The sequence below is a fragment of the Cavia porcellus genome, unplaced genomic scaffold (assembly GCF_034190915.1).
Source record: "Cavia porcellus strain 051 isolate PalLab524CR breed Dunkin Hartley unplaced genomic scaffold, mCavPor4.1 scaffold_19, whole genome shotgun sequence".
Lineage (NCBI taxonomy): Eukaryota > Metazoa > Chordata > Mammalia > Rodentia > Caviidae > Cavia > Cavia porcellus.
Genome location: NW_026947502.1, coordinates 3,629,979 through 3,656,508, shown reverse-complemented (window position 1 = coordinate 3,656,508; position 26,530 = coordinate 3,629,979). Strand labels below are relative to the sequence as shown.

Below are 26,530 nucleotides of genomic sequence, written 5' to 3'. Positions count from 1 at the left end.
TCTTGAGTCAACTGCTTAGCTTTTCTGTGTGGTTTTAGATGGGTTGTATCTATCACCTTTTTTTATTTTGTGTTTTGCAGTGCTAGGGATTGGAAGCATGTTTTAATATATAACTTACAGGTTTGTAACAGGATTGGAGAATATACAACACATAAAGGGCTTTATCTCGTGTTTGGTGCTCGGAAAAACATTGTTAGCTGTTTCATGTTACTATTAGTAGTACTATTAAAAACTATCTTTGTTTCTATTGCTTACAAAATAATGTTTATTCCTTACCTAAATGTAAATGTGTTTACCAAGATATGTAAATATATTAAGGTAAATGAAAACAAGGATGTTAAAGAGTCAGAACAAAGGGATAGAATTAGGAAAAGTAAAATGAAACTTCCCCAAAGTAACACAAACAACAGTCAGCTGACTTCTCTCTTCCCGTATGGTAGCATCTTCTTTGTTGATAGAGGTAGCCTCTCCAATAATTTTTATATTTTTCGGTCTCTTCCATTCCTAAATCTTAATAACCATCCTTTATTTGCAGTAAGTGGCTTGGTGTCTTTCATTTGGGGGCCCCCTTGTGGAAATCTTCATAGTAGACTCTGCTCTGTGCTGCAGCATGCTGCCATCAGTTAAAACACATTTTGAGCACCGGGTCTAGTGGTGCACACCTGTAATCCCGGTACTCAAGAGGCTGAGGCAGGATGGTCATTGTGAGTTCAAAGCCAATCTGGGCTACAAAGGGAGCTTAAAGCTAGCCTGAACTGCGTAGTGAAACTCTGCCTTTAAGAAAATTAAAAATTAAAAAAAATTAAATTAAAACACATTTTCTCTTCATGACTTCTACTCTCATTTAATTATTCCACCTCAACTAAGTACAACTTACTTACACATGGTAGATTTTGCACTTTTAGTTGTGATGTCAAAACTAGGGTTTGTTCTTACAATTTCATGGGGAGAATATTTGTGCTTATCATAGATATAGCAATATCAGAATATAAGTTTTTCTCTTAGATCAAAGACTTTGACCTTTTCTGTTAAAGGTGGTACTTTATGCTTTGGCACACCTGAGTCGTCACCATCACTGCTCTTTGCTCTTTAAATTATTTAGTAAAATAGCAGTTACTTGGACTCAGATGCTGTCGACCAATAAGCAAGTCATTGGGCAGGGGTATGCTCAGCAAAGGAATGAGGTGCTTCTCTGAGGTGGGAAGGAGCAGGGCAGTGGGAAATCTCATGCTATTCAGAGCAGTATGTAATTTCATACTTAAGATTTGTATATTTCTAGAATTTACCACTTAATATTTTCAAACTGTAGTTTGGCGCAGTAACTGAAACACAGAAAGCAAAACCTGACTGAGAGGCTTCTACTGTCGTGCATGAGGCCTTCTTTCTCAGCGGTCCACATGGCCAGCTCTCATGTGTGTCTTCAAATTTATATTGCAGAATCGTTTCAGGACATGGGAGGTAAACAGTAGTAGGAGAGAATAGGATTTTTGTGTATCATATCTTCTCCTTTAGATTTTTGGGGATTTTGTATGTGTTTCATTATGAACAAAAATATTTTGTCAGTGATACATATGTTAATTTTTGAGTCACTTCTCCTTGTTAGAAGTTAGCCTATTTTCCTCCAAGTGCAGGATACTATCTTGAGATTATATGGAGTATTGTCCTTTCCTTATGTGATTACAATCCTCCTTTAGCCTCTGGTCCCATTTAGAGGTTCCTTTTTTGGATCTCATTCTCCTTTTCTGGACAGGGCTGATTGACAGCTGACTTCTTTAAAAATAATTCTGAACTTCGATGAATCAATTTGAACTTTGCCATTCCATTTGCTCCTTTTACCAGTCTGGTATTCTACCACATCATTTTATTTTTCCCCATGCCATGAGATGTGTTTTATTTTCATTTATCATACAAGTAATTTTTTGTAATATCCTAGGGCAAACTGAAGAAATTTGGCAGTCCCAGGTGGGGAGGGATCCCCCTCAAAGACTCACAAGTTTGTGGTTGGGGGCTTCCCTACGAGTCCGTTAGGCCAGTGGCACTGCACAATGCAAGGTTCACAGTGCCACTTGGGGCTCATGTCCATCTTGCAGGTGGCTTTTCCTTCCCATCATGACTGAGTGGAGTATCTCAGAGATGATGGGGATGAGGGATCCCTTAGGCTCTTAGGAAGTTTCAGTCCACTTGTCCTGCATGATGGTCTTTTGGTTGGCAGGGTGATCTCCTTTGTGGCTGTTGTCTTCAGTGTGGCTTTATCAAAGCTGGCAGCCCCCCCCCCCCGCATCATGCTTGTCTGCCATGTTCTTGACACGATCTGAGATGTGTGTCTCTGAGCCAAGCTCCTGAGGCTCCCACTTGCATTGCTGCAGCGAGGGACCCCAGTATGTCTTTCTGATAAAGTCCTGCTTAGTTCCCAAGACTCCACTCGTCCATGGCTCTTTTAAGCAGTTTTTCTCATGTGTGTATGCACACATGTGCATGTGTATGTTGGAGAGAGATACTATACTGAGTGTTGAGCCTATAACCTTCACACTGAGCTACATTCTCTGACCTTTTTTGTTGTTTTTTTATTTTAAGTAAATTGGGCTCATACTATTTATGATCCTGCCTCAGCCTTGCAAGGTGCTGGGGTTACAGGCATGTACCCCATTGCCTGAGTCCTTGACCTTTGGTCAGAAACCTTCTCTGACACTTCCAGTTTACAGAGTATACTTTTATTCATTGGTCCCATATGGTGTTACACCACTTACATGCAGTATACTCATATAATGCCAGTTTACTCTGAGGGTAATGGAAAATAAAATTGATACCTTATTTAAAAATTTCTAAATGCTTAAACATTTTGATATAAAATTAATGTTTTATTTTGAAAAACATTAAACATCTGAACATTTTCAGATATAGTGTGTTGAATATTATTGAAATATATCTAAAAATAAATGCTAAAAATTAAACCATGACCAAGAAGAGTGAAACATCCTGATTTCACCCAAGCACCAAATTCGCCTTTTTTTGACCTGAATTGACTCTCTGAAACATGACACACCATTCATATTTTTATAAAAATATAATTTGAACCTGCATATTCTTCAAAGGTTTAAAAACTTGTTGGTGCTTAAGTACTTCATTTATGGAATTATAGACCTTCTCCTTAATATTTCTTTTTTCCTGTGACTATACTTTTAAACAACACTGTCTCAGTATTGGTGGTTTTCTTAACTGGATCTGAAGATCCTCAGTAGAGCTATCTTTTTTCCCTTGTTCACTGTGTTGCCTTTAGTACGGTACTTTTTATATTCTTAGGTGCAGAGTAAGTCTCTGACCTTCCTTCTTCATTACCTCACACGCAGAGACAAAATCAGCCAGCTGTCCCTAAAGGAACACCTGGAAAGAGGCATGGAAATGGCAACATTATACTGTATGCTTTTAAATTTGAAGGACTTGCTTTTGCTCAGTCTTCCTCTGCCCTCTGTGGCCATGATTTATTACAGGGAAGGAGCAAAATCAGTAAGGGGAAAAGGCTTGTGAGAAAAGGAGCTGCAGAAATTAGGCACAAGCTTCTGAGAATCGTCACCCATTGAGTCACATGGGATAGTCTTAATTCTTGCAGCAACAATTTGGGACAAGAAGTATGAATTGCTACCTACCCAGGAAGCTTTTTAAAGCTTGGTAATCAGTGTTTTTATTGGGAATATGTTACATAGTAGAAGCCTTCTGCCTGCCACTTACCAGAATTCCAGACTCCTTGAGGGAAAACAGGTGTTTCCATGAACCACACTGTTTGTACGAACACTTTCATTTGCTCAGACTATGCATTTTCTTTCTGCCTCATCTTTTGTTCTGGGATAGTGCAGTAGGTGGTAGGCATTCTATGACTGCAGGCATTCTGCAGTCTGTTCTTAGCACTTTATGTTCACACATTGCTCATGCAGCAAGCAACTCTTTTTTTCCTTTGGTACTTCTGTGGTTACACCTTTTCTTTCCTGCAGGGCTCACTGTTTTGTTTAAATGTGTAGCATACTTAAAACGATGAAGGTACACTTGTCAGCGCAGCTGAATAAGAGGTGGTTATTAGGACATCAAATTATCTGTGAGTTTACACTGAAAAAGGGTTAGATACTACCACTTGACTGTGAGTATGACCTCCTAAGGTTTTTAGCAAAGGATATTTTTCCCCAAGGTGGGTGTGTGTGTGTGTGTGTGTGTGTGTGTGTGTGTGTGTGTGTTCAGTAGATTCCTGTCCTGTACCTGCTAATGAGAAACTAGACAACAGTAGTCTCAACGTGTTACTGCTGAACTGTCTTCGTAGACTGCCAGTGAGCAGATCAAACAGTTCAAACATTCATTAAATCAAGGTGGAGAAGATACAAACAGCCCTGTCGCATCAGCCATCAGGAAAAGTTAGTTTGAACTTTATGCTGTAGTTACTGTTTGATGAAGAAACTCTCTACATTTGTGAACTTTATATTTGTGGGTTTGATCCATCTTGATTTTTTTTTAAGACTTGGTGGTAAATACTTGTAGATAATATGATAAATACCCACCTACCACTTCTAAGCTCAGGAAGTTTGTAGCTGGAGAGTTTGCTATCTCGTTTGTATGTAAGACCGTGAGTGGTGATCCTACTTCCCCTGAGAAACTTGGAGTCCTGCCTCAAAATCTCACCCAATCTACAGTCCAGAGTTCTCTGAATAGGTACTGTATTCTTTGGGGATAATTTCTGCCACAGCTTCAAGGATTTTCTCTTTTTGTTTGTAAATGTCTGGTATCTCTAAGCAGAATTGTGCCCTATGTTTTTCTTGTGGAAAATAAGTTTTTGATTGAAGGTTCTTATACCTAGTTAGAGAGTTGTGAGTTCATGGATAGTCAAAGAAAAAATAGAGTGATACAACTAAAATTAAACAGGACAAATACAGGTTTCAAGCATGTTTTTAAAATTTTTGTGAAAAAAATGTTCATTGTAGAAATGTAGGAAAAAAATAAAAGAGTATTTAAATAAACTGTCACAGTCCTCCAAATGAGAGATAAATTGCTGATATTTAAATAAATGTATCTTGATTAATTCAGATTTTAACTAGTCTAGATAATACTGAATATTCAGTTACATATCTTTATTTCTCATGTAATTAAAATGTTCCCAAAGTTTTGTGGGTTTTTTTGTCTTTTTCCTTTTTATCAGTACCGGGGATTGAACTCACGACTGCCTGCTTGTAAGGCAGGCGCTTATGCCGCTGAGCTAAATTCCCAGCCCCCGCAAAGTATTTTTTAATGTTACTATACTGTATGAGTGTTGTATCAAAGTGTTGTGCAGCTTTCAATTTTTCTCCTGTTACAACTTTTATGAATAAATCTGTGCATGACTGATCATTTCTTTAGGATTGATTCACAGAAATTAAATTTTGGGTTAAGGGTATGAATTATTCTTAAGGTTCTGTGTAAATATGATTGCTTTTTACTAGTCATTTTTAAAAACTGTCTTTATGGTTCCAGCGCATGAACTTGAGGAGTGCCAGGTCGAAGAGAGCAGGGTGCAGCTCTCTGGGTATCTGCCCTCCCCTGCCACCTCGGCCCATGACTATGCTGATTCATAGGGTTTCCCAGGGAGTCAGATTAAGCATACCTGAAATGCTTTGCGCAGTAATTACTAAAGAAAACTCCTTTGATGATTGTTTAAAGCAACTCAAATATTAATATTTACCAGTGGTCTAAGACAGTGATTTGCAATGGCATTCCTTTAAAAAAGAAAAATAACTGCCAGGCAATAGCAGATAAATTAATGCTGATTGTTACCACCTTGGTGTTTGATTTGAAATCGGTTCACTAACTGAACTATGGACTGTATTTGGCTTTTATAGAACTAGAAAATTCAGTATTTAAAGTCACGAAAGTGGCAAAGTGTTGTGCCACATGCTTGTAAGCCCAGCACTGGAGAGGCTGAGTCAGGAGGATCACTGAGAGTTCCACACCAGCCTGGGCTACAAAGTGAGTTCAAGGCTAGCCTGAACTGCATAGTAAAACCCTGTCTCAAAACAAAGGAAAGACAGACAGGCCTGAATGTAATCCAGGAATCTATAGAGTTGATATTTGTGTTGGTTTAATTTTCAAATGAGATTTTCTTACCATATTTATATGTAGTTTCTTATATTACCACACAGATTGTTTTTGAAGTTAATATACCATTTTAAAACTGTAGATTTATACATGGTGTATACTATATTTGACTGATTTCTGTGTGTGTAGCATGTACTACATTGTGTATGAAAATGTTTGACAAAACTGCCCAGTGTAGAGGCAAGTAGAAGCATGGTGGTGTCTTTTATTGTTCCTTCAGTTTTACTGATTCTAATTATAGAAGCTTACATCACCTTAGTTGATAACAGCTTCTCTCACCCTCTCTGGTTTTTTTTTTATCCTTTGATCACTCCCTAAGGTTGGATCATATTTCATGGTGCATGTGTCCTGCTGGTGGCTTTGACAGAAGGGGTTTTTTTGAGGGGGAAGACAGCACAGAGGTGGCCAGTTACTGGACATAGATGACAGTATGCTGAAGCCAACTTAAAAATAGAATAGAAAGAGAGAGTTAGTTCTGTAGCTTCCCCTCCTTCAGAAAGGCTAGGAATAGATAGAATAGGTAGTTTTAAGGCAGGAACTCCTGAGGGGGCACTGGTAATTAGAGTTAACTATGTACAGAGATGCATTTCAGACATTCACATTAACATGGGCAGGGGAGGAGTGGTAAAATGCCTTTTATGTTGCTGTAGAAGGATTCTGTATTACCTCTGACTACTACAATACGCATGATTTCTTCATTTAATTTTAAAAAGATTAAAATGCTTTTGCTATTAAATTAGTACATTTAACAGTGCATATTTCAGAGATAGTACTTACAGATAAAGTACAGAAATGAATAACCTGTTTATTTTAAAGTACAGATATTTTTGTTGTTCCTAGCGTTTTTAATTTGGTTTCTCTAAATTATGGTTATAAAGTTTCACTATGCAGGTGGGGAATAGATTGCACAACTGTATTGAAATTAGCGTAAATCTGATTTCTGTTCTTGTTGGTTTTTTGTTTTGATAACGACTACAGTGTATAAATTCTGATAGCTTACCTTTATTCATGGTGACCTTTGATTCCCCTTTTCAGTGTCGTTACTTACGGAAACAAGATATATTTATGATTAATTTAGTAACTATCAGAACCTTATATTTGGTTTTTTATATAATTTCAAATATTCCGGATTATATTTTTGTTTATAGTTTATACAGTTAATGTAAGTTGTAATAAAAATACTTTGTAATGATTTGAAGCTTTGTAAAATCAGCACATATTGCTTTACTTTACAATAGTGCTGTTGGTCTTTTAACGCCTAGAGATTTTATATCATAGCATTTTATATAAAGAGAAAATAGATTAACATCCTGTGGTGATGACTTTGGACAGTATAGACCAGAGCAATATCCCATGTTGCAAGCACTTCATTTTAATTGGTAATATAAGATGATAAAAATTTTAAGTCTGATGCAAGTAAAAGATAGTTTATTCATTGAATCATCTGTTTAGTTATAAGCTACTGACTTTAAAGAATGTTCATTTCTTTTTTTAATAATTAAAAGGTTAAGTCATTGTTTCTGGAAAAAAACGACGTACTGTAGTATCAGAATGCTGGTGGATTCATACTGAGTGCAGAATTCAAGTGGTTTTTTTCTGGTGGTTTTGTTACACAGGAGATTTTGCGTGATAGGTTGACCATACAATCTCTGGAATAGCAAATATTGTGAGGCGATTGATAGAACAATGAAAAAGATGATGTCATCTTCACTTACAAGCCAAATCAAAGGCAAAGAGAGTTTTGTTCCTTTATTGCATTGATGTGTACTACAGTAGGTCTAACATATGGCATTGTGCATTGCATTTCACACACCGGGTAGCAGTTTTTTAAAGCAACTAGGAGATGGCTGCTGTCTCCCTTGCCCAGCTTGAGGTCCTCCTTTGTGTGATGTCAGCATGATTTATATAAAAAGGAGAAGAGATGCCCATAAGGATTTTGCCTATAATTTATCCTACTGATACTATGTAGGACTATAATTATTACCTGGCATTGAAATTAAAATATTCTTGAGTTCTGTTAACTAATTTTTATGTAGAAAATGATTTTCTTTTAGAAATTTATCTTTAACAAGTTTGTCTTCACTTTTAAAATGCCTTGCATCATTTTCTATTTTTAAAAGTGAGTAATATCATATTTTAATTTATATTTAAATGCAAAATATTTTTAAAATTCTAACACATGTACAGTTTATTTGAATTAACTGAAATAAAATATTTAATACTTAAAATCAACCTGTACAAATATTTCATACTTTACGTCTTGAAAACGAGTCATCTCGACTTACATTTGTGAATTTAATTTTGTATTTAAATGTAAATTGTGTGCATTCGTAAGTAATCACATTTGAAATTGTTGAAAAAAACATAATTGTTAGGTTTGGTGGAAACTAAATTCGTAAGTGGTCACATTTTAACAATCTTCTTTCACAGTAATACTCAGTTTTACTTAAATTCTAGTTCTATAAGTAGCATAATTCAGATTGTACAGAAAATGACTCAGACTTTGCCCAAGGATACTGAAGAACTCATTTCTTTGGGCTTATTGAGAAGGTCCTACTTCTGCAGTCAGTGGAGTCCCTGTCTCACAGGTAGTAGCTCCTTTTATGTTTTATATCAGTGTCTTTCTAAAATAAAAATATCAGATAAATAAGGAACAGTAGTTCTATTTTATTGTTATTCTCATACTTTTGCTACCTAGTGGAACTGTGTTTTACTGTTGGAAACTGTCTTAGTTTGACCATTGGGAGGCACTGCTACAAGCTTAAGTGTGTAGGGTGGAAATTGCAGCACAAACATGAACAGGGTTCTGTGTGTGTGTGTGTGTGTGTGTGTGTGTGTGTGTGTGTGTGTGTGTGTATGTGTTAAGATGGGAGAGGGTGTGGCAAAAATTAAAAATTTTCTGTAATTTATAAAGAAACATGGACCAGTTTCCTTCAAGTCCATGCTCAATTGAAAGCAGATTCCTTTCTGAGTTTTGCTGGCTTTCTCTTTCTAGGAATTGAACATCAGGCTGCAGTAAATTACCATGTTGTATATATTACTCTTTGTCAAAGGAATTGGTGGTGTTGCAACTGTTCTGTGAGTGATTTTTTTCAGCTTTTCCTTGTAAAATAAAATCCTGCTATTTTTATTTGAATTTGGTAGTATAAATCTTAGTTTCCTTGGGGTTTTTTTGATGTTAAAATAAACTCAAACATATACCTTTCAAAATAGTTATTTGATAAGTAGCAGATTCTGCCAGCAGAAACCCCTGAATTAGTAGGATTATAAATACACCCATGACATCTGAGAACTAGACTCCCTTATGTATTTGAAATGCAGTAGTTATCTTACTAGAGCTAATTATTTTCCCCTGGGAGGACAATGTTGTGTTAAATTTGAATAATAATATTAGGAAATATGGCTTCTCCAGTATAGCTGTATATCAGTGTGCAGAATTAAAGATCAAAAATGGATTTTAAAAACTGGAACAGAAAGGATGCTTTAAGCCAGCTTTTTCCCCCCTCCTAGAATTTAATGTGCTCACATGTCATATGCAAGGGTGTGTGAGTCTTTTCAATAAATGGCTCTTTGGGCTACATCTGCAGATACAGTAGCCAATTGATCTAATGCAGTTTCTGAAGGCTTTCTGTACAGGTGATGTCATCCTTTTAGCTCTATTCTCCTCCCACTCTCTTTCCTTCTTATTAGATATTTCATCTTACTGCAGAGCATAGAATCAATAGGAGCTTCTCCTAAGGGAGCTGCTGTGAAACAGGGAAGGACAGTAGGAATTAAGGCGCTAAAACGTAATCTTGCTTTAGCAAAAGATATGTTTCATATCATACCGTATATAAAATTTTAACCAGAAAAGCCAGACTTAGATCAACAGTGCTGTCTACTGATGGATTGGAACAAGAAGCACTACTGCAGAGCTGTAAATACTGCATGCGAAAAGAAAAAATAATTTGAATTTTGGAGATTTCCAGGCATCCTACAAGGCAAACCTGTTAAAGCATATGTCTTCTATGTCTTCTAACTACCTCTTGCTTAATGGTTGATTTTTTAAACCTGGTGATTAGGAATATAAAGAAAAACTTTATTCTTCAGGATTCCAGTATTCTGGTTTGCTTCTCATATGGAAGAATCACTGCAGTGCTTTTCCTACAGAATGAAATAAGTTGCAGAATAAACAAAGCTGTATTGCTGAGAAGAAAGGTTTTGCAGAATTCAGGAACACAGATTTGGTGCATGTTGCCTTATTTGCTTCGACTGAGACAGTATTAACCGTTGTGCTACCACTGCATGTCTCTGCCAGGTGCCTGAGGATGCATGTAAATGTATGTTCTGAGCCAGAAATCTAAATGTCTTTATTTGCTGTGATTTGCTTGTTAAAGTGAACATTTTAAAGAAAACTGTTAGTTATTTAGAACATGACTCATAAGCTTCTGGATCCTCCTGATTTGAGTTTGTAAAGATGTGTGGAAAAGCTGCCTGCATATAACATTTCAGTGGTGTATGATTTGTAAAAAGAAACTTAGTGTCTTGTCAACATACTCATCCTTGTGGCTGTGGTTTGAAAAAAGAAACTACCCTTTCGAGCCTAGGAAATGGCTTTTCTTGTTCGCTGTTATGCCAATTGTCTTCAACCATGGGCCTCCAAAGTAAGTAATTGTTATTTTCTTTGAGATTAATATACCCCAGTTATAAAATTTAGATTCTGTTTTGAATTATAAATGAGCTTCATTGATCATTATATTTTTTAAACTTTAAAATCAGAAGCAGTCCAAAAAGCTCAGTCTCATTGCCATTTTGTTTTTAATTTACAAAATATACTCTAAAAAATTTTAATATAACCTCTTAGATGCATTTTTAATATCTATAGGCTTAAAATGTAGTGCATTTGAGGCATAAGCTCTTTGGACAGAATTGTCAGTTGCCTGTGGCTATTTCTGTACTTATTTGTGATAATAGTCTTTAAAATATATTTTATTTCATTTCTTTAAATAGTTGATGTATTTAGCTATATTAATCTAAACTTTAGCATCCTAATTTCTCACTAATATGATACTATCAGATAAGTTATGGTTGTTTTTATGAAGACCAGATAATGATTCTTAAGCAGTAAAATAGTATGAAGAAAATACTGATTGAAAAGTACTTATATAAAATTGTTTAAATAACATTTCTAAATAATTCCAAAGCAGTAACAGATAAAGCACTTGTCACTTTAAAACAAGCATTTTAATTCTTAAAATAACAAAATGCTACTACACAGAGACCACCCTTGGATGTTAGAAAATATGCACTGTAATTTAATGAATTGTATTGTTCATATTAGCTATCTGTAGCAGCTGCAATTTGATGCTGCTCAAGTCATCTTTCCTGTTTTGTCTGAATTTCAAAAGAAGTGAATTTTTAGTTTGTTTTATGAAACTAAATATTTTAGAAAATGCTTGAATTGTAGTGTTGATTTTATTAACATTCTAATATGGTTCTTTTAAATAGAAATAGGCACATTAGAGGACTTCTCAGGAATGTCTGAAATTCTTTGTTTAAAGAATTCCCAATGCTGATGATTAAGGAAGAAATACAATGATAGCACCATGCAATACTGTTATTTAGTCTAGTTCATTGTATGTGTTTCTAAGAGTTTTTTCAGAAAGACGTTTAAATTTACTGTTCACTTGACAAACAGCTGATTATAATGTAAAGAGATGGAAAGAAGCCTAGTTTCGCAGTTCATTTCTGCTGTTATCTGCACATAGAAAGAGGATGGCCTCCTTAGTACAAATGCCACCTGTGGGGCCCAAGCATTATTGATAACTTCTATCAATACTGCTGCCCTTTAAGACTACATGTGGAAGGGAAATGGGTGCGACCAGGTAAAACTTTATAGAAAATTAAAATGAGATATAGAGTATTTTAACACTACAGAAAACCCTTTTAATGTAAAATTTAACAATATAAACAAATCAAAACAGGATTATAAAGACCATATTCTAAGCCTCATTAAATGGCAGATTTATCTGAGTAGAATTCTGTGATTAATGCTGTAGTGTATAAATTAAATATTTGTGAGCATGTGTCTCTTTCGCATCTCCCCGTCTCTCACGTTATTATTAATAGAATTTTAACTTTCAATTATGATTAACCACATTATACTTGTATTAATTTTTAATACTACTTTGGGTTTTCTAATACATTTTACTGTTTTTATTTAATGATTCATGTATGTTGCACGTGCTGCTATTTATATTTCATTCCTTGCAAACTCACTTATTTTCTTGCTAAATTCATGTTCTGTGAGGAGAATAAATCTTAAGTCCTTCAGGGTTCAAATTTCCTTTTTAAAATTTTTCTCATAAAGTAATTGCTTAGCTTATTAGAAGTTCAAGGTCTTTTCCCTTAGCCCTTGAAAAATTAATGCACATTCTTCTGGCATCCAGTGTTGTTGCTGAGCAATCTGAGCTTACTGTAATATTTGTTTCTTTAAGTCAGTGCTTTTTCTTATTGTTAGTGGATTTTTTTTATATTATATAATTATATATATTTTATATTACATAATTTGTATATATATTTTTTTCTGTTGTTGATGTGTTCTACCATGGTTTGTCTGATGTTTTGGTTTCCCTTTTGTAACTTGAAGGGTTCTCTACAGCTGAAGAAAATACTCCTTTGCCTGCAGTTGTGAGAATTTTGTTATCTTTTGAAAATTGCAGTTCCTTCATTTTCTCTAGTCCGTTCGCATCTTTGAATTCTGGGTCTGTTGGTAATGTGTTTGAACTTTTGTTTCAGTTTGATTTTTTTAATGATGCTTTTTTATAACTGTGTCTTTCTTTTAAAATGGGTTTATATATTATGGATACTATTCTTTCTCCTTATTGTTTTAACTTCAAGTGGAAATCCTTAGTTTTTTAGATTTCTTTCAGAGGATTAGTTTCCCTCTAGGGATTTTTATTTGGGGACTCACTTTGGTTGTCTGTTAGGGTTGCTTTGATCAAGATGACTGTTTATTTTGATGGAAGAGGCATTATTACCATTTTGGCTTTTCGGGCCAGGGATTTAGCTCAGTGGCAGAAGCGCCTGTCTGGCAACCACAAGATTGTGAGTTTGATCCCCAGTAACCAAAAAAAAAAAAAGAACATTTTGGCTTTTCTTTTGCTTCTTTTAAATATTTCTTCCGTGACTGGTCATTGGAGGATATGTACGCAGCTAAATCTACAGACCATTTCTTGGCCCTTACCTTTACTCATTCACAGCGTTTGACACAGCTGGTCTCCCTCTTTATTTCTTTGATTCACGTCTTTTTTTTTTTTTTTTTTTTTTTTTCTTCTCTTTTTATCGGTACCGGGGATCGAACTCATGACCACCTGCTTGCAAGGCAGGTGCTTATGCCGCTGAGCTAAATCCCCAGCCCCTCCCTCTTTATTTCTTTAGAATCAAAGTCTTCTCTTCCTCTCCCTCAGTCTCCTACTGAGCCCTTTACTCCAGCCACTCTGGTTTTCTTATTCTTAAAAGCTGAGAAGCATTTTTACATTGATTTTTCTCTTTTCTTTAAAAGTCTATCTGTACTTACTTGTAGTAAACATTAATTATGAATTCAGAGCTTCTCTATATTCTTCAAAATATTAAAATGGAAAGAAACATCTCTTAGAATTGAAAAATTCAAAACAGAATTGAAAAACTTGCCAGTGTGGTGGCATCTGCCTGTAATTCCAGCACTCAGGAGGCTGAGGCAGGAGGATCTTCATGAGTTCAAGGCCGTCCTGAACTGTATAGTGAAACCCTGTCTTTCAAAAAAAGGAGAAACAATTGAAAAACTTAATTCTTAATTGGATCATTTCACAGCATTCCCCCAACTTTTATCTTTTAGAAAAATGATGAAGAATGCTCGAGTGTTCCCCTGTAGTTTCTCATGCTACAAGCCCAGTGCTCTGATAAGCTGGTGCATACACCCCAGGCTACTGAGATCAAATGCAGCTATTTTCTGTAGGGTTTTTGAGAAAATGTGAACTTTGAATAAAGCTTACTCCACACTTTTTTAGATCCTGAAATCTATTTTTAACTCTTTCCCAGTGTTAGCTGTCACTTTTATGTGTATTTCACTCTATACACACTTAGAAGTTCCTATATAATTTTATATGCTTAAATTTTTTCCCCAAATAATTAAATCCAAGACCTTTACACTAAACCTGACCCTTTCAAAAAATTTTTCTCTAGTTCAAGACAGCAGCACACTAAGTTGCCCAAGCTATGCTCAAACTTGGGATCCTCCATCCAGTGGTTTGTGTTTATTTTGCAGTAGTGGGTACTTAACCCAAGGCCTTTGCACTGAGCTTCATCCCTGGCCCTTTCTAATTATTTATTTTGAGACAGGGTCTCACTAAGTCACTTAAATTCCCCAGGTTAGGCTATAACTGGTGATTCTCCTGTCAGTCTCAAAACAATTCTGGGGTTATAGGCATTCACCACCATGCCTTGCTTAATTTTAATTTTGAGGTCTTTATCTTCCTGTGCCTTGACTGTCTTGTGTCTCTCACTTGTGTGGTTCCCTTTAAGCACATCTTCTGTGTTTCTAACAATTAAAAAAATTAAGTCACTTTCTTGCTTAAAATTCTTCAGTGATTCTTAGTACAGAAAAGCTAAGCCTCTGCCGCTGTCCTCCTCCATACCCGATCTTAGCCAAAGGGCGGAGAAGATGCTGTCCTTCTATAGACCCTCACCTGGGTTACGCCGGTTTGGTTACAGTTTCGAATGCATTGTGTTCACCAAGTGTACAGCCTTGTGTTGTCCAACAGGAATATAATGGGAAAGGAATTGGTAACATTACTTATAATGCGTCCACTCTATGCAAAATATTATTTCACCTGTAATAAAAATGTTGCTAGGGAGATTGTTTTTGTACCCAGTCTTCTAAATACAGTACTTACACCATGTGTTAGGCTAGACTTAGCCACTGAATTACTAAGTTGCCGAGGCTGGACTCAAACTTGTCATCCTGGCTCAGCCTTTCAGAGTGCTGGAATTATAAACATGTACCACCACACTTGGCTGAAGCCTAAGTTTTAAAACTTGCAGTGGAACCTAGAACGTTCATATAACATTACCCTTATGCCATGTATGCCTGCATTCGTGCTAATCAAGATTCAAGTGATTGGGCCGCTAATATATAGCTCAGTGGCACAGGACAGGGTCCTGAGTTCGATCCCAGCATAAAAAGAAAAAAAGATTTAAATGATTTCAATACTAAATTTTCTCCTAAGCTGAAGGTATTCTTCATGACCATATCTTGACCTAGCATTAATGTGCTGCTTCTGAGTACTTCTTGAATATATGACCTTATCCTAAAACTATGTACCCTATAAATACTTCTTGATTGGAAATATGGGATTATCCTAAGGCATTATTTGTTACATTGATAGGATGCAGATGAGAATGTTGACGACAAGTAAATTTGGAGACAATTATATGAAATTCTTTATTATGGAACATTAAAGAAACATTATATGTTTCTTTATTGTGGAATTTCTTGGATTTCTATAAATATGTATATTATAAAGTTTAGTAAAGTAATGAGGGGCACAGAGAATAGCATCATTTTCTAACTTATCCCAGGATAAAAGCCTTTCATTTTAATTTAATTAAATTTTGCAGTATTCTCATGAATTTCTCCTGAAATAGTATTCTGGAGTATGTAGTTTAGGAAATGTTACACTATATGAAATACTAAATGTGGTGATGGTGAAATTTCCTCCGTTCATATATCCATGGGAACCTGAGCAGTGATGGTAGTATTCAGAAGTAAATATTCATTCATTTATTCCATAACTACTGGATGAGCAGACATTTTGTTAAAGGGGCCCCCATTATGACGGGCCTTCATTTCAGACAGATGGTGGGGACAGTTGTATTATTATACTGTGTTATGTCACATACATGTTTTAAGAGAGGTACATGAAGTTCACTTTCCAAGGAGTGGGATGAAACACAGAAATATTTCACCTCCCATTTATTTCTCCTTGGTGGTTATTTTCTGTTAAGTAATTTATATCATTTCCACGCTGTTTTGTTACTTGTACATTAGTCTCGGCTCTACTATAAATATCAAGTATATCAGTACTTAAGTTCTCAAAGCATTGCAGTAAATGTATCTTTGAATATTATTATTTTTGCATCATTATAAAAGGCAAAATATTGTACCATATGTGCAGCAACCCATAGTTGCTAAGGGTTACAGAATTTTAGTACATTCCTAATGTTACCATTTTAAATAGAAAGTAAGAGGAAAACACCCTGCACATGCACACATGTGCAGGTGTGTGTGTTTGTATTTGGTTGAGTTTTGAAAATTTAAATTATTTATAGTAACATCAAAGAGCTTGTTGTGATGGTGCATGTCTTGCAAGTACTTGGGAGGCTGAGGCAGGAGGATTTTTGAACATATGAATTCAAGACCACCTGGGGAACATAGCAAGCTTGTGTCTCAAAAATAATAGAAAACAAAAAAGTAGTGGAATACTTTCTCAACTGGAAAATAAAATATTTCAGCTAGATGCTGCAGATAAGCTAGTTCCTTTTGCATCATCACCCCCAAGCTTTGTTTTTTAAATTGTACCACTGTTGATTGTTACATTTTCCCGGATCTTTTCCCCCAAAGTGAAATGGGTAATATGTGTAAAAACATATAGTAATATTTTATGATTTAAAAGTTCTTTTTAAATCAGTGGTATCTTTTATGTCTGTCATGAGACTTGGTTTCTCAGTCAGTATATTGTCTTGGAGACATATCATGGTTTGAATGTACAGATCTGTCTAAACCTTTTAACTGTTGGCTAATACATTTGGCCCTTCGTATTCACAGATTGATTACACATCATCCGTATATTCTGTCAACCATGAATCAAAACTATTTGAATAAAAAACTGCATCTGAACATGTACAGACTTTTCCCCCTTATCATGATCCCCTAAACAAAACACCATAACTGTTTGCATGGCATTTACATTGTATCATGTAGTGTAAGTCATCTAGAGATGATTTAAGTGTATTGGAGGATGTGGGTAGATTTCCTGCAAATACTGCACCACTTTAGCAAGGAATTTGGTTTATCTGTGGATTTCAGTATCTTTAAGAGGGTTTAGAACTATTGAACTGCTGTACTCTGTAATACTTATAAACTTTAGCTGTTTTATTGTTGCAGATACTACTGTAGTGAAATGTCCTTGTCTATCTCTTTGCTTTAGAATAGATAACCCAGAGCTGGGAATTTAGCTCAGCGGCATAAGCACCGGCCTAGCAAGCGTGAGGTCATGAGTTCAATACCCCCCCCCAAAAAAAAAGATAATCCAAAGAGTTATGCTGTTAGCTATTTTAAATGTCATCTCACTATTGGGTATTGAGAACTTACTGCATAGTGTCAGAAAACAGCTTAACTGGAAAGATGAATGATGGTAAGTCAGGCTTCCTGAGTGCCATATCCAGCTCCCCTGATTCCTAGCTGTGCAATCATAGGTAACCTTTATAGTTTAGCTGAGCGTTGATTTTCTGTTTATTGACTATAGTAATAATATATGTCTTATCTGATTATAATCTTTGAAAAAGGTATGTAAGGTACATTTGCTGCAATTCACATGTTCAGTGCATGTAAGGAGCACTCAAAAGTTAAATTATTATTATTCCATCTTTTATGAAAATTGAGGGAATTCCTATTAGACTTGAGTTTTCTTCCTGCTAAACAAGGTATACGCTGTGTGCTTATGTCTATTGCTATGCTCCACCTTAGACTGAGCTTCTTGACAGCAAGACCCATCCGTCTCCATCTTTATGTCACTAGCATAAAGTTCCTGGCACAGAGAATATAGTAGAGTACTAGAATCAAACAGACTTGGGTTTGTATCCTGACTCCATTACTTACTTCAGTGTGAAATTGAGCAAATTTCTTCATGTTAACTACTTCGGTTACTTAGCAATGAGTAATAGCGTAATAAAGTAGAAATAATAATAATACTTGATTTTTAAGGAGTGATGAAGATAAAGATTGCACTATTACCAAGTCAGTTTGCAGGTTTGTTCACCTGACTTTGGTTCATTGCATTACTTTTATGGATGACCACCTTCTTGGTTGCCTTACCTCTGTGTGAATCTTGAAGTATATACATCTCCTACCTTTGATATTCTAACTACATATTTTCAATATTTACTTTTGCATCTATTGCGTCCTTAGGTGAGATTTTTTTCTTTTTATCTGGATAATAGAAACTAAATAGGAGGAAGATCTTCAAGCTGTGACAAACGCCTGTCAGTATTCCTGCATTATTGTAGTCAGTTATCTTACATTATTGCAGTCAGTTACGAACAAATCTTTTAGAGCTTCCAGTGATAAAAAATAACTGGCTGCAGCATGCATGACATAGGTTCACCATCACTGCTTTAGATCTTTTTTATTTCCCCACCACCACCACCACCACCTTTTCTAATACATGTACTGGAGCTATACAGAGCATTTAAGAATGACTTTAGGGCTGGGAATATAGCTGAGTGGTTGAACGTTTGCCTCACATACACAAGCCCCTAGGTTTGATTTCCAGCACTGCAAGTACCCACGCGCATGTGCATAGAATACCTTATCCCGCAGGTTCTTATATATAGCATTTTGATTTCTATTTACTTTGTTTCCAATGTGACTTAAATCGACTTATGGATGTATGAAGGTTTATTATACCATTTCTCAATACTTGATAATTTTCTGGTCACCTTTTTTGTTATTTTTACCTTATTTGCATTGTGATTGCTGAGTATGCTGTGATTTTCTGGTCACCTTTTTTGTTATTTCTACCTTATTTGCATTGTGATTGCTGAGTATGCTGTGATTTTGGTTCTGAAAAGTGTTTACTGCTGCCTTGATTACCAATTCGTATACATTTTTTAAATCTGTTCTAAAAGAATGTATATTGAATAGTTTGGGGCTATAGTGTTCTGTGTATATACATTTTGGTCATGTCTACAGATTTTTAAAGAGGATAAAACCAAACAAAATAAAAGAGAATAAGCCCAAACAAAACAAAATATTGCTGTGTGATCATAAGTAACCTTTATAGCAATACAGGACTTCAAAACAAGATAATAGGAAATCATCAATGGTTACCATAATAAATTTTTGTTATCTTTAAAATAGCTGTTCTTTTCATCAGACATAATAAAATCAAGCAAAATAAAACAAAACAATGAAAAGTATACAAGACTTCCATACAAGGTAACAGGAAATTAACGATGGCTACCATAATGCCTCTTATTATCTTCAGAATAGCTGTCCAGACCATTGGACACAGGCATGTAAAGTTAACCAAACAATACAAGAACTAAGTTGCTTCATGACTTCAGTCATCTGTTCAGAAATTCCAGCTGTGAGACTTCTGATGTCTTCCATGAACTTGTTCTGTGTGGGCTAGAGGTCTGAGATTCTATTTTGCTCATCTTGACATTTTCCTCTGTTCCCTGGAATCAGCTCATTGCTGCATCCTGGTTACTTCCTACACTGGCTGCCAATCCCTGAGTATAGGAGATTCGACGAGGCATCTGGGTTCCTCCCATCCAGGTTCCTGGAGCGGTGGAAAGGCCCTAGGCAGTGGGACTTGGGGTGTGGCTTCTTCTTGGTCAGTACTGGGTACACAAGATCTCTCTTGTGTATTTTGAAATATACAAATTATGTTGACATATTCAAAACTTTTTTTGGCTTATTTTATTTGTCATAGAGAAATGAATATTACCATTTCACAGCCTACCTGTGGATTCTTCTTGTTATTCTTTTACTGTTGTCATTATTTGCCTTTTTAGAAGTTTTACCTTATTTTTAATTGGCAAATAATTGTATATGTGGTTTTTTGGCATCTGTACATCTTGTGGAATGATCAAATCAGACTAATTAGCTGATTTGTCCCCTCAAATATTTATTTCTTTTTGGGGGGGATGGCTACCAGTGATCAGATTGTGACCTTGCACTTGCCAGGCAGGCACTTATGCCACTGAGCTAAGTCCTTGGCCCTCAAATACTTACTTCTTTGTGATGAGAACATTTAAAATCTAGTCTTCCAGCTATTTTGAAATATGTAATATATTATTTTTAATTTAATGTGTAGTAGAACCCCAAAATGAAGCTTACTACCTTGTGATTGTCTTTGTTTCCTAGTACTATCTGCTTTTATGAGTGTAACTTTTTGCGTCCATATATAAATGAGATCATAAGTATTTGTCTCGTTGTACGAGCCTCATCTATCTTACACACTTTGATTCAGTGTTTCTAGATGTGTATTTATTTGGTGTTGTACAATTTATATCTACTAATTATATCTCTACTACTGCTTTTGCTTCAAAGTCTGGTTTATCTGGTATTAACATAGCTGTATCAAGCTGGTAGTGGTAGCATTTGTTTTTTGTGGGTTGTTTTTTCTTTGGTTTGTGTTTGTGCAGTATATATGTTCTCAGCTTTTTCTTATTGGCTATAAAATCACATTGTAACATGTAGCCTTCATCTGTCGGTCTGCTGCTCAGTTTCGAGGGTAGTCAAGGCATGTGGAGTACTTTCATAGCCTCATTTGGTTCTCTCTTGACTTGCACTCTTATGTGATGCATTTGAGTTCTTCAGGCATTTTAGAGTTCAGTGAACATTGACATTGCTATTTCACACCATCATTGCCCATGCAGATTTACCCACGCATTTCCTATTCTCATTGGGCTCCTTCCTTCCTATCCTGTCTGAAGCCATTTTTTTATTTCGTCTCTTCTACCTGACCTCCTTCATTTTGAGCCTACTAGAGGACAGTTTTCTCTAGTTTCCCTGAAAATAACTTTCTCTTCCTTTTGTTTTGTCTTCCTTTAGTACTGGGGACCGAGGCCAGGACCTTTGCATAAAGGTACATTGCCAACTCTTTATAAAAAATTGCTGAGACAAGGCCTTGCTAAGTTCAGGCTTTGGTGGAACTTCCTGCCTCAGCCTTCTAGACTACTAAGATTACTGGTGTGTCCACCATGCCCAGCTCTTGTTCCTCTTCTCCCTTTTTAGGGACTCTGGCTGACTGTAGAATTTTAATTTTTGAGGATAATCGTTTCTGTCTTCCAGTTCCCAAATTTTCTGTTGAGATGTCAGCCAGCAGTTTAATTTTATTTATTTCAAGTGATTGTCTGTAGGGCTTTCGTCTTTATCTCTTCTATGTAATTTTTAAAAATTTATCACTTCTGAGCAATGGAGAAACTCATTGTTTATTACAGAATTTACTGATTTGATAAAAAATTTTTAATCTGCAAAATATCTTTTTTTTTTCAAAAGTTTTACCCTAATGCAAATAGATACAGTTCCATTGCACCTATTATATTCATCTTTCTGGCAGTTCTTAGAACTCCTTGAGTGCCAGGCATGGGATTACATGCCTGTAATCCCAGCCCTTAGGAGGCAGAGGCAGGAAGATCACTGTGAGTTCAAGCCCAGCCTGGACTGCATAGTTCAAGGGCAGGCTGAACTACAGAACAAAAAACAAAGCAAACAAAAAATTTCTTGATAAGATACTTAGTGTCTTTTGTCAGTTTTTAAAACTCTGCAGCCATCATTTGTGTCTGTGCCTTAATACTGTCTCTCCTTTCTGTGATTGGTTATTCGAATGTCATGTTCTCACCCTGTCTCCTGTGCTCCTGACCTTCTCCTCTAGCTTTACTGTTTTTACTCTCCATGCTTCATTCTGGATGCTTTTTTTTACACCATTCCTTACTTTTATAATTTTCTTCCATTCTTTTAACTTTTTCTTTTCGGAAACTGTTAGTCTTGTTTTTTGCTCTCCATGTATAATGAATCACTTAAGTGGACCCGATCTGTCCAGTAAGCTATATGACCTGTGAGTTAAGAAAAATTTTTGCATTTTTAAATGACTTTTGTAAAAAGGTGAAAATATACAAAAGAGGATTTGTGTTCACTTCCAAAAGTACAATCTAGTACAGCCTTACCCCAGCATCAGGCATTGAGGTGATTCTAAAATAAGTTTACTTTTGAGTCACACCTAACTTCTAGAGTGTCCCTCACTCTCCAGGGTTCCAACACAAGATGGTTCTTCTAAGCCAAGCCTTGGAGTTCAGCGTTAGCCTTTTAGCCTGTTGCTAAGATGCGTCCCAGCTTATTAGCCTCTTTGGGACTTGGAAAATATTCTTAGGGGAAAAGCAACCTCAAAAGCTGGATACACTGCATGTGTCACGTGTGGGAAGAATATTAGGCTTTTCTGTTGGTCTTAGATACAGGGTTCACCTGAGTTACCTAACCTAGCATTATCCTTGGCAAAAGTTCATGACTTCATTTCTTTCCATGTAGTTTCTCTAACTAGAGTGACTCCTTGATATATAATATATAAAATTCACAAATGAACATTTTCTCTTTCAGAATATATTTAATTTACACTAGTTGTGTGTTTCTTTAATGTTTTTCCATGTGAAACGTAACACTGTTTTTAAAAATAAATTAACTGCTCTTAACAGTCCTAAATATCAAGTTTCAAAGAAATTACTCAGAAAAACAAATCATATCTCCTGTATAAAATATTCACTACCCTTCAGAGAGTCTCCAGAGTGCAGTGGACTCTTTATGAGACATCTGTTTTATTTTATGGTATGAAATGTATTATACAGTCTGCATCACTGATAAAGATGTGACCATATTAAAGATGGGGTGGTGAATTTCTTTCTTTCTTGTGTTTTTTGTATGCCTGCACCTAGCACAGATACTCATTAAATCATTTTGATTACAATAATTTCTCAGGTACCAACTACAAAATAATATTAAGTATAAAGATGGTTAAAAAGGTTTTTGAGAGACTGAATACAATCTTTTTTTTTACTTAAATCCTACTCCCATGTGATATACTTTAAGCAATCTGTTTTATTTTAAGAGTTATTCAGCATTATATACAAATGATGAGGGAGTTATGTGTGTGAGGGTGCTTAGAGCATTCTTACCCTTTACAATGGAAACATCTGATATTTTTAGTTGGGGAAAAGGGCCAAATTTTTCCTCAGAAATACCATTAGTAATGGCAGTCAACTTGCCATTATTAATGGCAAACTTTTCAGTAGGCTTGTTACTTTTAGGATTGCCTAATTACTTTTAGAGAATGCTCTTGGGTTTTTACTACTTTTTAAAGTCTTCTGCTAAAAATGAAAATGTTAGGATAGAAAATTTGGAGCCAGGCATGGTGATGCACACCTGTAATCCCAGCACTCAGAATGCTGAGACAGGAGAATTGCCATGAGTTCAAGGCTAGCTTGAACTACATAAAGATACCTTGCCTCAAAAAAAGAAAAAAGGTGGGTGTGGTGGCACATTCCTATAATCCCAGCACTTGAGAGGCTGAGGCAGGAGGATTGTTGCAAGTTTCAGACTAGCCTGAGCTACAAAGTGAGCTCAATGCCAGTCTAAAGTCATAGTGAGACTCTATCTCAAAAACACCAGGAAAAAAAAAAAGGAAAGGAAAAGAAAAAAAAAAGTTCCATAGTAATATAAATAAAAATGTGCTACAAAAATTATGCTATGGCTGCGCGTGGCAGCATACACCTGTAATCCCAGCACTCAGGGTGGGAGTGGGGTCAGGCAGGAGGATCCCCGGGAGGTGAAGGCCAGTCTGGGTTACTTGGTGAGCTAAGAACAGCCTGAACTGCATAATGAAACCCTGTTTTAAAAAAAAGCAAACAGTTACAGTATGTTAGAACTCTTTTAAAAAGGTAAGACTGACTTTTAGAGTAACTCAGAGTATTTTTCTTTTTCAGCTTCCAGCTGATCTTACCAAGATGCATCTCACAGACAGCCATCATCCACAGGTGACTCACGTGTCTTCTAGTCAGTCTGGGTGTAGCATTGCCAGTGACTCTGGAAGCAGCAGTTTATCTGATATTTATCAGGTAATTGCCTCAAGAGTTGTATGATTTGCATAAAGCTTTTTTACTAGGCAAAATCCCCTGTGCTTGTGCCTTAGATGGTCAAGTATGTTTATATTGGGTGTGAAATTGAAGCATAAAGTCTTTGGAAAAGTATCCCTGTACATACTATTTCAAATTTGCAAGCCCTATTAATGTGATAATCTGTCTTTGAGAAGGATTCAGTGTAGTACCGCAATATGCCTATAGTATTCTCTTTTACCCAGGTAGACCTGTATTAATATTTAATTGCTGTTGTGCTGGCCATAGTAGTGCATGCCAAGGCAGGAGGATCTCTTCAAGTTAGAGGCCAAACAGGGCTACATAGTGGATGCAAGGCCAGCCTGGGCTACATAATGAGATCCTGTCTTTAAAAACAGATATGAGAGAGAGAGAGAGAGAGAGAGAGAGAGAGAGAGAGAGAGAGATATCAATCGGTATCTATATCACATTTTGATTAAAAAGGTTTTTGAGCTGAGTGTGGTAGCATACACATAGTCTCTACACTCTGGGAGGCTGAGGCAGATGGATTTGTAAGTTTAAGCCTAGCCTGGACAATTTAGCAGATCTTGTCTCAAAAGAATAATTAAAGGGCCAAGGGTATAGCTCAGCCTGCCTGGCAAGCACAAAGTCCTGAGTTAATTCCCAGTACCCAAAAAAAAAAAAAAAAAAAAAGTATAAATGAAAAGAGCTAATTAATGTATAGCAGTACAAAGGCCCTGAATTCAATCCCTAGGACCACCACCAAAAGGGTATGTGTGTGTGTGTGTTTGTGTGAAACTAGAATTTAGAAAACGTTGATTTTTATTATAATAGTTTCATTCTTTTATATTTATATGTATAGAAAATTACAGTTGCTTTTGTACTGTAATGTCTCTATTACTGTAGTGTAGTAGGAATTAAATAGAAAATAGTATGTTTATGGATGTTTCCATTTTAAAAACCCAATAGAAGCTTAACCTACTGAGACTTTCAAGTGATTGTTGTAATAGAAAGGCCTGGAAAAACCTCTACACTGATAGTGGCCTTGTGAGTCTTGCTGAGATTAATCCCAAATGAGGTCCAGGCTCATGTGGTGTTTCATCATGCTGATAATGGAATTTCTGTGATGCCTCCATCAATGGAAGAGGTTGAAGCTGTTTCCTGGGAGTGGCGCTTTATATCCTGGAGCCCAGGGGTTGCTTTCATCAGAGACTGTGGGTGGAGAATGTAAGACAATTTTCTAAAAATAACTGGAGTATCCTTGGTATCGATTGATTTATTCAAGAATTTAGGTGTATTGAGGAAGGACTAAAACTTAGTGTAAGCCACATGCTTATAAATTTTATAGTGGATACAAATTAATAAAAGTTTTATAAAAGGAAACAGGTAAAATTAATGTTAGTAATATATCTTATTTAGAACAATATATCCAGATATTACAATTTCAACTTAAGATTTTAAACTGACGAATGAGTTATTTTGCATTCTTTTTTGCATACTAGGTTTTCAAAAGACAGTTTAATTTAAACTTACAACAGTCTCAGTTCAGACTTGTGTATTTCATGTGCGCAGTAGCTACACATGTCTGGTGTCTACCATATACAGTATTTTAGATCTGTAAAAAGAGTTCCTTACTGTCTAAGAGAAGGACTTGAGAATCTGAGATACCCAGATTTAGATACTTTAGCAAAATCAACCTGCCTCTGTGAGTGGAAACTTGTGAGTAAAGGCAAGATAGGAAAAATGACAACTTGCATTTTTTTGCTTAATGTGTGATTTTTCTCAATAAAAGTTATTACTATAGTTGTCTACATCTCCCTGATGGTCATTTTATAATAGAAAGAACAAGAAATTTTTAAAAGGCAGGTATGTGGTACACAGTTATGAGTCCAACACTTGGGAGACTAAGGCACAGGATCCCAAGTTCAAGGCCAGTTTGGGTTGCATAGCAAGGTCCTACTCCAAACAAACACCAAGTAATATTGAAAAAAAAAAAAAAAAAAAGCAAAATTAAGATGGTACAGTGGTTCTGGACCCATCAACTATATTTGTGTAATTTTTGGTGATGGTGCATTCTGTTCCTCCCCAAAAGAAGTATCCTGTGGAAGAAGTAAGATTACACACCTAAAAAGTCAAAGAAGAGCTCTCTTTCCAGGAGAGGAACCTTAAGAAAGATTGACCTTGAATTAATCAAGTCCAGGGATGCATATGATGCCTTAGATTTTTCTGGTGAGAATGTCTGTTGTCTCGTGAGGAGACACTGTACTAACAGTTAGGAGACATGGTGTTGACAAGCCCAGAATATATGCTTAACTTTTTGGATCAAGGAACAGATCCCTGGATAGTTGTGAAGGAAGAGGTAAAAGGGTCTTGCACAGGTTGATATTCAGGGTCAGATACAAAGGCCAGTGCTTTACTGTAAACTAGAGAATTGACCGTATAAAGCTCATACCTTCACAGATATTAGAAAACCTGCTGAAGTACTGCATCAACTAGCACTCTACAGTTCATTGTG

At 36.0% G+C, this 26,530-nt stretch overlaps 1 protein-coding gene across 20 annotated transcripts in view; it reads left to right on the top strand.

Moving 5' to 3' along the window:
- The window catches only part of Rapgef6 (Rap guanine nucleotide exchange factor 6), a 221,301-nt gene that overhangs the window by 104,001 nt on the left and 90,770 nt on the right, over positions 1-26,530 (top strand). For 19 of the 20 annotated variants that reach the window (XM_063230567.1, XM_063230557.1, XM_063230561.1 and 16 more), the window contains one exon: positions 23,887-24,018. In XM_063230567.1, the coding sequence (XP_063086637.1) occupies positions 23,887-24,018 (132 nt within the window). Of the gene's footprint in view, positions 1-9,433; positions 10,752-23,886; positions 24,019-26,530 lie in introns of those variants that run through there. The other variant, XM_063230572.1, reaches the window with a different exon arrangement.